Consider the following 12,827-nt stretch of genomic DNA (forward strand, 5'->3'; position numbering starts at 1 on the left):
TGTTTACAGGTAAGGGAGTAACACGAACACAAACCCAACACAAGGAGGAAGGGGTACATTACAAAAAGGGCCATAAGTTTCAGAACTCTTGAACTAAAAAGGAAGCTTAGAAAGCAAATCTGATGATAAAATCCTATTCCCCGGAGGTTTTTAAGAAACCTCTCAAAATGTGCAAAGACAGAGGCACTGTGACATTCAAGAGAGATATTTATAATAATATATATTGAATAAAATGTAAATCACCACCTGCAAATGACCTGGTTAATAAATCATGGTGCATCCACACAATATAATATTGTGTGAACATTAAAAGAATGATGCAAGGAATAGAGATAGAAAGATCAGTTATTACTTGGAAAAATTACAATCGTGTTTATACAGAATGACCTGCTTGTGCATAAAAGCTGCACATAGACACGGGTACACAAAGAACAAATAGAGAAGACGAGTCACAGTATAATACTTTGGAGGTCAGCTTACTGGTGAATTTCATTTCTTGATACTATTCAGCTTTTCTAATCGGCATGATATGAATACATTACTTTATTTAAATCAGAAAACAACAGACATCTCAATGTTGAAACAAGACTCATGAGAAATACGTGGCCCAGTCTAGAACACTGTGCTGAGATCCGCAAGCCATCAGCAAGCTTACCTAAACATCCTTTCACTGACTTCTTCCTCCAGCTTGCTGGAATGGGTAGAAACTACTCCAAAGGAACCCAAAGGTTGATGGGTGATGGGGAACGGAGTCTGTTTGGAAGAGAAACCAACCCTGGCAGGGGTCTCCTTGGGCACAGAGGAGAAAGGGAGACAGGTGGCAGTGCAAGACACAGACAGATTGACGACCTCCACAGCCTTCAGGCTCTCCAAGGTAAAGGACTCTGCATAGGCCAGCTGGGCTACGGAACTGCCCGCTTTTGGCTCTTGGCTTCTCAAAACCTGGGTGGGTACGGGGTGAGTCACAGTGGGGCACACAGTGCCTGCTTCACGTTCAGCCTCCAGGAAGGCAGTGGCTCCTCTCTTCACTGCTTTGTCATCAACCACGCAAGGTGAACTGCCGCACTCGCCTGCTGAATTCAGGTCGATGGCATCAGCAGCTGATAGACAGCTGAGTTCAGGCACCTTAGGGTGAGAGATGCCCCCAGCCTCTGAGATGCAGCTGTTGGAAAGAGTTCCTTTGCCCACAGTCAAGTCACTGGGCATGCCCTTTGGGGTTTCCATTAGTGTTTTATGGAAAGATCTGGTCCTAGAATTTTCAAGTGCTGTAATGCGTGGGATTTTTGAAGTAAAACCTTTGGTTTCAACACCCGCTGTGTTCTCAGTCCTGCCATCAAGATGACAATGTCCTTGAGGATCAAAATGACTCCCTTTTCCTTTGGGGATGTCCATGTAGCCAGGGCCCTGCTGGTTGTCAGTGTCTAAGATAATTTCCACAAGGGAACACTCTCCCCCAGAACCCTGGATTCTGGAGCCACCACAAGGTTGAGAGCCGTGTTCAAGGGACTCCTTGTTCTTACTGTGCATAGCCAAAGCTTCCGCAAAAGCCGCACCTTGCTGCTTGCTGTCTCCGTCTTCAGCAGTCTCTTCTGGGCTGCTGATCTGGGGTGCAGAGACAGACTTGGTTAACTTGGTGAGTGCCAACTCCCGCTCTTCCTCCTCAAAAGGCAAGGAGCTAATGGAGGTGAGAGAAGCCTGGATACCACTCGGCAAACTCGTATTGCTTTCTGTGTGCCCCCCCTCCAAGGAGTTCCGGTGGAGGGCGTGTCTTCGAACCAGCTGGTGCAAGACCTCCCGGTCACTGGGTGACTCCAGGGCCCTGCTTCGGGCCTCAGACCAGGCCACAGAGCTCGGCTCGCTCTCAATGCCTGAATCAGAAATGATGGACGAAGACCTCTTGATGACTCCAGACAGCACTGACAGGGCCTCCTGCTCTTCTGTGTGCGGGTCCTTTGAGGAAGACCTAACATCGAAGGGCTCCCTCAGTGCAGAGCCGAGGGACTCCCAGGGCTCCGAGGGGAGGAGTTTCAGACCAAGGAGCACCATCCTACCCTCCTGGTCTGCTCCCTTTCCAACACTCATTTCATGGAGAGTCACTTTGTCCGAAGAGATGGCATTCTGGTGACTTCCACTGGCTACTACTTTGCTTGGCACAGCTCTGTCTAATCTAATGTTGTCTCCAGCACTTTGATTCTCACACTCAGCACTAATGACCACTATGGGCTCAGCTCTGTGGGGGTTCTTATTGCTGGATTTCACGTCAATGTAGGTCAGTGCTGGGGCTTGTCCATCCTCTGGGCCTGAGCTCCTCCTGGGCGTATCCGCATCTGCCAGTGCATAGGCACAAACATCAGCCCTTTGCCCAGTCAAAAATTCATCTTCAGACACATTTGATTTGTTTTGGAATTCACCAATGGTCAGATACATCTGAGACTCACAGCACGTGTCCATTTTGTTTTGTGTGGTCACACTGTCTCCTGGCTCTGGACACCGAGTACCCTCTTCATTGGAGTTCATTTGGATTGGTTTCATGGTAGCCAGGACAAGGTCATCCCTAAAAGATGAGTTGCTATTTACAATACGGCTCTCTTCTTTCTCTTTTAGACTTGTTATTGCAGGACTAGTCACTGGAACATCAAAATTAGGATAGACACTCACATTAGGTCCTGCAATAAAGAGAAAGGAAATATTATAGGTTAGGTATCTATGCTCACAAGCTATCGAATGCCTTACTGCACAAGAAACAATTTAGCTGTCCCTGCGGAAGATCCTATGGATCCCTGGAAGTCCCCATGTGGTCCCCGGGGATATCTTTGCTATTCATGGGGATCCTGGCAAGTGTCTCAGGAAGAATCCCTAAATAGTTCATGCTAATGAGATGAGTTAGGACAGGACCTGGTGATGCCAGAAAGACCATGCATTTGACTAGAGGGTTAGAATACTGGGCCAAGAAATATTGGCCAGACCTCTAGGGGAGGAAAGGTGGCCCGGAGCCTCAGTTCAGTCATGTGGCCAGGGACCTAATCGACCAAGCCCACCCAGTGAAACCCCAACAAAAACTCCAGGTACTGGAGCTCGGGTGAGCTTCTCTGGTTGATGATGAAGCCTGATGTGCTAGAAGGGTGACAAGGCCCAAGCACATACAAGCTACACTCTGAGATCTCTCAGACATTAGCCTAATTCTTGTTAGCCGGTCCCCACATGTACTGTTTACAGGGGTGGGAACCTTTTAAACTGCCAAGGGCTCTTTGGATATTTATAACATAATTCATGAACTGAACAACATGATTAACCTAAAAAGTTTAGCCTGACATAGATCTGTTGCATTTCAAGCCTGCCCCACCTGTGGCTGCCTGGCAGGGCCACAGCAAATGATTCTGTGGCCTTCTAGGGCCCGTGGGCCAAACGTTCCCATCTCTGCAAAATGATCATAAGTGAAGTGCTCTCCTGAGCCCTGTAAGTCCTTCCAGCACAGCATTGAACCTGAGAAGCTTACGGGAACACAGACATCGTGGCCAGTTCATCACAAGCTCACGTGGGCAGGGAGCCCCAGAGCTTGTGTGTGGAACTGGAAATGAAGTCGACCTGATTAGTGACTGCACCTTTAAACCCTGAAGGTTGACCAAACTGAACAATTTACACCAGATTTGTATTGCACTAATGAAAACCCACCAAATCTTATCATTTTTGTTTACTTACTACCTATCAAAGGAGATTTGATAATCCCCACTTGTAATTATGAAAATGTCCATCTATTTCATGCACAGTATTTACAAGCAAAGAAAGTGGTCTAGGAGCCTGATTTTTCCATCCCAACGCTGCCTCTTACAAACTGTGAGACCTTGGACAACCACGAAACTTAAATGAGTTCTTTTCCTAACAGAGTTCACTTTCCCCGACTCTAGGATGGGCATATTCATGGCCTTACAGTCATAACTGCTGTCATGCCTGCTGTGTGCAGAAAAGCACTGCAAGTTGGAGCTGCATAACCAAGGTGATCACTCCCAGCAACACCCAGAGCACGAGGCCTACATGGTCTTCAGAGCCAAATGGCAGAGAGCCGAAGTGTGATCTTGACTTTGTTCTTTAGGATAAACACATTTGTTGATCACATCTCTCTCTCAATGCCAGGCCTCTTCCTCCCCTTCTCTATTCCCACCTTCTCTTCTCCTCTTCTTCCCCCCACCCTCCCCTAATAATTTATAGTTGGACAAAGTTAAATGCCTCCAATGTCAATTGTACAATAGCTCTGATGAGAACATCTTTGGTATGTTATTTAATTTTCATATATACCAAGAGAAAAAGAGGGCTAGGTTTTTATGTTCTTTAAAAGGTTTAAATGGAAGGCTGGCCCTGTGGCATAACAGGTCAAGCACTGCCTGTGACGCTGAAACCCACATGGGCCCCAGTTCAAGTCCTGGCTGCTCCAGGACTTCCAGCTCCCTGCTAATGTGCCTGGAAAAAGAAGGAGAAGATGGCCCAAGTCCTTGGACACCTGCACCCATGTGAGAGACCCAGAGGAAGCTCCTGGTTCCTGGCTTCGGATTGGCCAAGCTCCGGCTGTTGTAGCCATTTGGGGAGTGAACCAGGATATGGAAAATTCATTCATTCATTCTCTCTCTCTCTCTCTCTCTCCCTCCCTCCCTCCCCCCTCTCTTCTTCTCTCCCTCTCTCTCTGTATATATGTAACTCTGACCATCAAATAAATCTTTTTAAAAATTTTAAATCTTCCATATGGTTTTAATAGAAGCTAAATGAATACAACCACTGTTGAATATTATGAAGTCAATCATTGAGATTGTACTTCCAAGCCACATGGGACACTGAGACATTTTATTCCAATGTCTTTGCATGGAATTTATGGTTGGGCCAAGGAAAAAAATGGATCTCTTTAGCTGGGTACATTCTTAGCATGTTCTCAGAGGGGTATTACGTGAAAAATCCCCGTGCTAATCAGGGGTCAAGAAGACAAGTGGTGTCAGCTGGAACAGTGACTCAGTTTCTCTCTTCAAGGGATTTTCAAAATAAGGGAAACATACAGGTGGACATCTAGATCTCCTACCAAAGAATATGGGCTATGGCAAAAGCACACAGAATGCAAGAGGCTCACTGCTGCTTGGGGTCTGGTGGAGCATGGAGCTTTCTCAGGGCAGTGAAACTGCTCCGTGTGATTCTGTAACAGTGGATCCCCATGGCCATACATTTGTCTAAACCCAAAGAACATACAGCACCAAGAAAGAGCCCAACTAAAAGCGTGGACATATAGATACCCCTGTGATGGTACATGGTGGAATTGGAAGGCTCTGTGTGTAGGAGGCAGAGGGTGTCTGAAGCATTTCTGAACCTCCTCCTCATTCCTCCTCTGCTGGGAATCTAAAATTGGTCTTTAAAAAAGTCTTTTATAAAAAGAAAAAGAAAACAAACAAAGAATGTGGGCTGGAGAACTCCCTTAGAAAAGGAGAGGATGAGTCATACCAGGCATGGGACAAGCCATGGGGCAGAGGCCCAGAAATCTGGTCAGCCATCAGTTGGCCCCAGGCAGATGGAGCAAGGTGGACAGAGGAAGTGTTGCAGGCAACGGAGAGGGTGTGAGGTTAGCAAGGAAGAGGACCCACTCAGCCTGGAGGAATCTGCAGGCCATGGACAGATGAGAAGTCATATATTTATGTTACAGGTAACAGGCTGTAGATCCACGGAACAAACATAAAGACTTAATCCATTCATCATAGACAGGGAGTGTGGTGAGGAAGCAGGCTTGGCAAAAGAGCAAAAATCAGGTTTCACTCTTACAACTATGGAAAAACGAGAGTAGCAAAGGATCTCATTTAGAGAATGGACTAAGAGTCAGGTCTTAATGAACGGTGTACATTAGCACACACTCATCATCGCTTTGTGTCTGTCACTCTGCTAAGTGTGGAATGGTAAGTATCTGCCCCTATATTGGTCCCAGTAGCCCTACTGAGTTGGAATGTTGACTCCTTTTGCTCAGTGTCACACAGTTCCTAATTTCTGGGGAAACAACTCAAATCCAGAGAGTTCACCAAGCTCTGAAGGCTGTAGGTGAACCACTTGATCGCTGTGGGACGGGGCGTAGCAGGAGGTGGGAGGGGGCCACATAGATAATAAAGACAGAGTTTGCAGGGTTCATGGTGCACCATAGGTATTCAAACCATGGACCTTTAGCAAACAACAAAAGAACATTATCTTAAAACAGAAATGGAACTCTTTTATTTCCCAATTTTCCCTAAAGTAGAAGGATAGAAGATAAATCTCACAATCTCGTAGTAATACATAGACAGTAATGTCACCATGCTATTGAGAAAAGGGGAAACAGTTCTTTTTTGCTAATGTTTTTGATCTGGGATGAAGGACTCACCAAGTGCTTTGTGGAAGGACAAGGAGAAGAGCTCTAATTTTGAGAATGATGCAGAAGACTGTGTAAAAGCAGTCTGGCCATGGGAGTGGATCGGGTCTTAGGTCTGCGGCAAGACTGCCACGTCTCTGAGTGCCTGTCTGTGGCCTTCTATGAAGATGCAGTCCCAAACACTGGAGCCCCAGCTCCAAGCACACCACAGCAGCTGCAAGCTGGTCATGAAACACGATCGAAACAGCGATAAGGAGTAGCTTAGGGGAGCCTTCATGGTGGATGCTCCTAGAAGACCTCCCCACTCAAGTATCACTGCTGCTTCAGACTCGAGGGCAGAGGCTGGCGGGGGTTGGCAAGGTGCAGCAGGTTAAGCCGCTGCCTGCGACACTTGGCATCCACACTGGAGTGCTGACTTCACTTCTGATCTAGCTTCCTGTTTAACGTGCCTAGGAAGGCAACAGGTGTTTGCCTAAATACTTGTGTCCTTGTCACCCAGGTGGGAGACCCTCATGGAGTTCCAGGATCCTGGCTTCAGCCATGGGGAGTGACCTTCTCAGCAATTCTACCTTTCAATAAATAAATGTTTTTAGAAGAAAGACATGAGGGCATAGTCTTAAGAGACTGGGAAGAAAGGGGTAGGGAAGCCTTGGGGAGACTGATGCTGTAGAACAGAGTCTCAGAGATGAAGTGAAGTTGATTCTGAGAAAATAAAGGTACGTAGCATAACTGTGTATAACACATGAGGGAGGGGCTGAGACCTAAATTCACTACAATGTCTATTAGTAGGGAAAAAAGACTGGATGACAATATGCAACCAAACCTAATAATGAGAGCATCAGACATTCTGATGATGGGTGCTTAAACTTCTTTTCTAACCATTCAAATTTACTGTTAAATTAACTGTAAGGGGATGAGAACAAGTGCATATGCATCTGCATATGCTCACATACATGTGCATGCACTCTCATGCATATATACGCAAACACACACACACACACCCTGGATATTTTATGCTAGTTTTAACTAGCTGGGCTGGGGTCATTTCTGCACTGGTACACACAGTAGTTGTAATATACCATATTGACACTAGAGGGCAGGGTGCAGCTGGGAAACAATTTCCTGTGTTTGCAAAGTTGAGTTGTCCTTGGAACTCACCTGGATGTGTAAAAATCCTATAAGATTCAGGTTGCAGAAACCCCAAAATATAGTCCTTGGAGCTACCATCTAAGTATAATGGTTTTAAAACCTTCCCAAAGAGATGGCAAGGCTTTGCAAGCAGAGTGAGTTGACTCTGGGTGCTGGTTTTAGGTTGGATAAATCTTGGATGCCTTGTGCCTCTTTTTCTCTCTGTGAAAATGGAACTCATGAATTTTTTTCCAGGATTAAAGAGACAAAGCATCTTCCATACCCAATTTAAGGACTCACGTTCTCTGGTCCTTGGAGGAATCTGTTTGGATTGATGGGGATGGATTTGCATGGGCAAGGCTATGGGGCAGGACAGAGAGCACACACGTACTGCCTGCCAGGCTCTCTACAGGAGACATAGACGTCCATCAACAAACTCTGTAACATCAACCAAACAATTGTAACCTGGGGACACAGGCATGAACAGCACACACAAATGAGATCTTCTGTCCCTGAAAGGAGTCATCCCCCATTAACCCATGTATTTATGTAGCCCACACTCCTGAGGTCCCTTGCTTGGCTGGTGGCACAAAACAAGCCCTTCCAGGAATTGGAACCCAATGCCATAGAAACACATTTCTGTTTTAACTTCACACTTGGCACACGAAAGCATCTTCATCTGACTTGTATGACATTCTGGTGAGAGGGAGAGCATTGGTTCTTCCCATTTTGTAGGTGAGAACACTGAGGCTCTAGATGCAATTCCACCCCAGAGGAACTGGGAAGAGAGTCTTTACTGTAACTGCTCATCTGTAGGATCTATTTGTCAATTCCAGTGAAATAAAGTCATTTCAACCAGTTAGCTTACCCTTAGTTCTTGCTTCCACTGTAGGCACTAATAAACATCTGTCATTAGTTTAATCCCACTATTGTTGGGATGCACACAGGGCAACTTTCTAAAACCCACCAGAAAGCCTTGCTCTTCAGTCTTTCTAAAGTGAAAAAGGCAAACCTGTGGCAGGGCAGTCCACGTATCTGTCCTCAAAGATCACGGGCAGGGTGTTCCAGTCTCCATCGATGTCCAGGCACTCTGCAGGCAGCGGGGGCATGCTGGAGAGGTACTCAGAGTTTCGGACATCCAGGGACAGCTGGCTATGGGTCTGTATCCTGGGGAGCATACGGACACAGTGGGTGAGCATCTGTGGGAGACTTGAGTGTTTTAAAGCTGTGGCAGGGTTCCCCTAATCCCACAAGAGCACTCAGAAACCCCCAGTAGACCCTGCCTGTCCATCACCCTTCCCTTCTGTCCAGCAGCCTGCTCAGCTCCCATCCAAATTCTGCTTTGTTTTGGAACTGGTGATGGTGCCGAGGCTTGAGGACACCCATGGCAGCCTTTGGTGAAACCCAGTGCATGAACCACTTGCCATTTTAGGCAGTGTCGTCACTTCCATGCACATGTAATGCCAGCTGAGTTTATCAAGAGCTGGAAAAAACTTAAGTCAATATATCCTTTACTCTCCATTCTTTAACTTTGTATAACATATTGCAGCATATCCGAGGTAAAAACCACCTAAAACAGCTTTGTTACTGATTATTGTGTGGACACCACGTCTCTGGATTAGGATACAAATTCCCCTGGTTCCACAACCATACTGTCCTGCTGAGTAGGATTAAAAATAATTTTCTTTCCCCCTACTGAAACGTCCTTCTACCAATAGGAACGCCATCTGAGAGTCGGGCAAGTGCTCTTCCTCATTCAATGGCAGGGGTGGTGGAAAATACTTATCCCATTCTCCCCCAGTCCCTGCAAAAGGGAGAGAGCTCATCTTGCCCCACAACCCTTAACATTGTGTGGTTCTTCTGCATGCTGACTCCTAGGCTTCCCCAAGGGACGGGAGAGTCTCATGGGGCTGCAAGGTTTGGAGGAAGCATTAGGCAGGCACAGCTTGTTTCTGTCTGTCTATCCCACCGTCCCTCTAGCTTTGCAGCCCGACCTATGGGAAGCCTCCTGTCACTGCAGCAGGTGGAGTGTGTGTCCTGTAGGACAGCAACATGGACGTGGAACCTCGCACTGGCCCCCAGCGCTTCCCTCTTCAGCACTTGCAGCAACACAGAGGAGGAAGGTGAGTTTACCAATGAGTGCACTTCAAAAAGTTCATGGAAAAATGAGATTAGGAAAATGAGAATTTTCCATTAACCTGTTGAAGTATCCTCATACATAGTTACTTTAAGTTTGTATGTTTCATCAGCTTATACATCAAGATGGTTTATTAAACATTATCACATATGCATATCCACTTAGTGCACATATGAAGTATGTGCATTTTGTTGGTTTCTTATTTTTCAATTGCCTCTTAACACATACATACAAGTAAAGAGGACGGGACTTTTCTCTCTTCCTCAGATCCTGAGGTTTACTAAGACTTCATCACTCTTGGAATATTTAACTCCTTAAACATTATTCTCTGTATATCAGAGCACAATTTAGTTGCAGTCAATTGTGTTCCTGTTCTACCATCTGAATTCACACGTTCTGCTCCAGCTGTTAGTTTATTGACAAATAGGTCGACTGATCACCAATGCAGTTAGGAAGATGAGGACTAGCTGAGATGGAAACTTGATTCTAGGTATAAGGCTTACAGAATTACACACATACGTGTACACACACACAAAGAGATGGATCAAATAATGAGAATTTGGCAGAGTATGTGTTGGAGAGCTGGGTTTTTTCTAAAGTTATTGAGTAAATAACAGGGTGGGGGAGTTGAGTTCATGTGATGTTTTGCAGCATGATTTCCCACTGCAATGTAGATTCTTAAGAATAGGCGTTTTGTGACTATGGCCAAGTACCCTTACAATGCCTAGCATGTGTTGAGAAAACGGCTAAAGATTCTATGGGCCACAGAGGAATTGGTGTTGGACTCTGTCTGGTCACAGGGCTTTGAGGAGTCTGGCTCCAGGGAGAAATCCTGTGTGCAACTTTGAGGCCTGACCACAATGCACTACCAGGCCCTGCTAGGCGGGCCTTGTGGGGCAGCTGTCTAACCTTTCTCACACGTGGTGCACAGCAGGGCACAGCAGGTTTCTGGGCAGAGCTCCATCATGTCAGCAGACCTGGGCCCTTGTTACTGTCTTTATTTAGAGATCAAGTATGCTTTAAGGGGCTGGGTAGGGGTGCCATGTTGACGGGGTTGGGGAGGCTTGTAATGACTGATTTGGGGGTGTGGACTGAATTAGGGACACACGGATAGCTTGTAAAGCATTACCTACTGTCAATCAATGCATTAATTGTTCCTGCTGAAAGGAAAACCCCAATGTCCAGGCCTGTGATGAGAACGGCCAGGCTGCCCAGGTGAGGCTGTGAGGGTATTTACGGAGGAGCCACGTGAGCTGGGGAGCGATGGGGAGAATCTGTTGTCCTCAGCATGTGGGGTATCCCCAGTCAGCTTGGGGCCTGGGAGACACAGAGAGGTGGAAGGAGGGCACGTTCTTTTTCTGTTTTTAATTCTGGAGCCAGGATGCCTTTTGCTTGCTTGCCCTTGGATGTTAGCACTCCAGATTCTCCAACTTTTGGACCCTGGGACTCCTACCAGTGGTTCCCCAAGTCTCCTGGGCCTTTGGTTTCCACCTCAGCCTCCCTGCTCTTGACACCTGCAGACCTGGACAGAGCCATCCTACTGATTCACCAGTGCTCCAGCTTTCAAAAGGGATTTCACCCTGAGCCAGCTCCCCTGGAAAATCCCTTCTTTCCTCTAACTCTCTGTCTATATATCTATATATCAATCAGTCATCTATCATCTATCTCACCTTCCAACTTACCTAAAATCTGTTTATCTTCTATTTACCTATCATCTACTACCTATCTGTTCTCTCTCTCTCTCTCTCTTTCTCTTTCTCTGTCTCTTTCCCTATCCCTATCCCTATCCCTATCCCTATCCCTATCCCTATCCCTATCCCTATCCCTATCTCATTTTGTAAAGATCTTATTTATTTATTTAAGCAGTAGAGTTGCAGACAGAGGGAGAGACTGAGAGAAAAGTCTTCCATCTACTGGTTAACTCCCAAAATAGCTGCAACGGCAGTAGCTGGGCTGATCTGAAGCCAGGAGCCAGGAGCCAGGAGCCAGGAACTTCTTCAGGGTCTCCCATCCAGGTGCAGGGGCACAAGCACGTGGGCCATCTCCCCCTGCTTTCCCAGGCCATGGCAGAAACTTCCTTAGAAGAGGAGCAGCCAGGACACAAACAGGCACCCACATGGGATGCCAGTGCTGGAGGCAGAGGCTTAGCCTACTGCACCACAGCACCTGCCCCTTCTATCTCTATTTCTATCTCCTACAATTTCTGTTTCTCTGGGGAACCCTGATTGCAGCAGGGCCTTAGAAGTCATCAGGTGCTAACTGACTGAAGCAGGTCTTCCAGGCAGGGATAATGCTTCTCCCATGGAACAGGCGAAAATAAGGAAGCACCATAGCCGTTCCTGTCCCCAACCAAAGCCCTTCTGATGCCCCTTGCCTGGGTCTTTTTTTCTGCACCAGCTCTCATCTCTCACATAGGACATTATTACTGGTTTGCAGTTCTTATTGCTTAGGGCCCATCCTCCCCCAGGTGCTGTCTGCTCTGCTCACTGATGCATCCTCGGTGCCTTGAGCAATGCTTCCCATACAGTGAACAATCAAAAAAAATCGTGAAATGAACGACTTAGCATGGTGTATGCAAGAACACCGTGTTGCACATGCCCCCTGCTCCATGGGCGGCCCTGTGAGAGAGAGCGAGCGAGGAAGCAGCAGAGGGAGGCAGGGCTACAGCATGAAGGTCTTTAGCACCTTGCTGTGTGTGGACCCCTGTAGATGACAGCAAAGCAGTGCAGGCTGCTCAGCTGAGACGGCATGACCAAGTCTATGTTCCAAGTCCACACTTCTGTCTAAGGAAGGTGTCTGTGAGTGATTGTTTCCATGTATGATACATGCTTGGGGTATGGACACACGCATGTCTGTTTTCATAGGTGTAATATCTACTCATGTGTTTGTGCACATGTGTGTTTATGTGGGTAGTGTGGGCATGTTGTGTACATGACTGTGGCTGAATGTATGCCTGGTGACACACGAGTATGTAGGAGTGTGTTACTACATAAAGATATGTGTTTGTGCATGTGTTTGTGTGTTTTCTAGGGTTCTGTGAGGGAAGAAAGGGGCGTAGGGTGAAAGAAAACGAAGAGGCACCAACATTTGAACAAAGGTATCCATCTGAATTAAGGAAGCTTCGGGGACAATGTGGAGCAGTTGGAACCAAGTTCATTACCAGCGAAATGGAAATAAATCCTAATTTCTAAACTGATT

The 12,827-nt window shown here is 46.7% G+C and overlaps 1 protein-coding gene across 6 annotated transcripts in view; it reads right to left on the reverse strand.

Annotated features, from left to right (window-relative positions):
- FAM135B (family with sequence similarity 135 member B) overlaps positions 1–12,827 on the reverse strand; it is a 364,289-nt gene that overhangs the window by 17,953 nt on the left and 333,509 nt on the right. For all 6 annotated transcript variants that reach the window (XM_070075533.1, XM_070075534.1, XM_070075535.1 and 3 more), the window contains 2 exons: positions 8,505–8,659; positions 656–2,666 (listed from right to left, as the gene is read on the reverse strand). In XM_070075533.1, coding sequence (XP_069931634.1) covers positions 656–2,666; positions 8,505–8,659 — 2,166 coding nt within the window. The remainder of the gene's footprint in view (positions 1–655; positions 2,667–8,504; positions 8,660–12,827) is intronic.

The sequence above is a fragment of the Oryctolagus cuniculus genome, chromosome 6 (genome assembly GCF_964237555.1).
Source record: "Oryctolagus cuniculus chromosome 6, mOryCun1.1, whole genome shotgun sequence".
In the NCBI taxonomy this organism is placed as follows: domain Eukaryota; kingdom Metazoa; phylum Chordata; class Mammalia; order Lagomorpha; family Leporidae; genus Oryctolagus; species Oryctolagus cuniculus.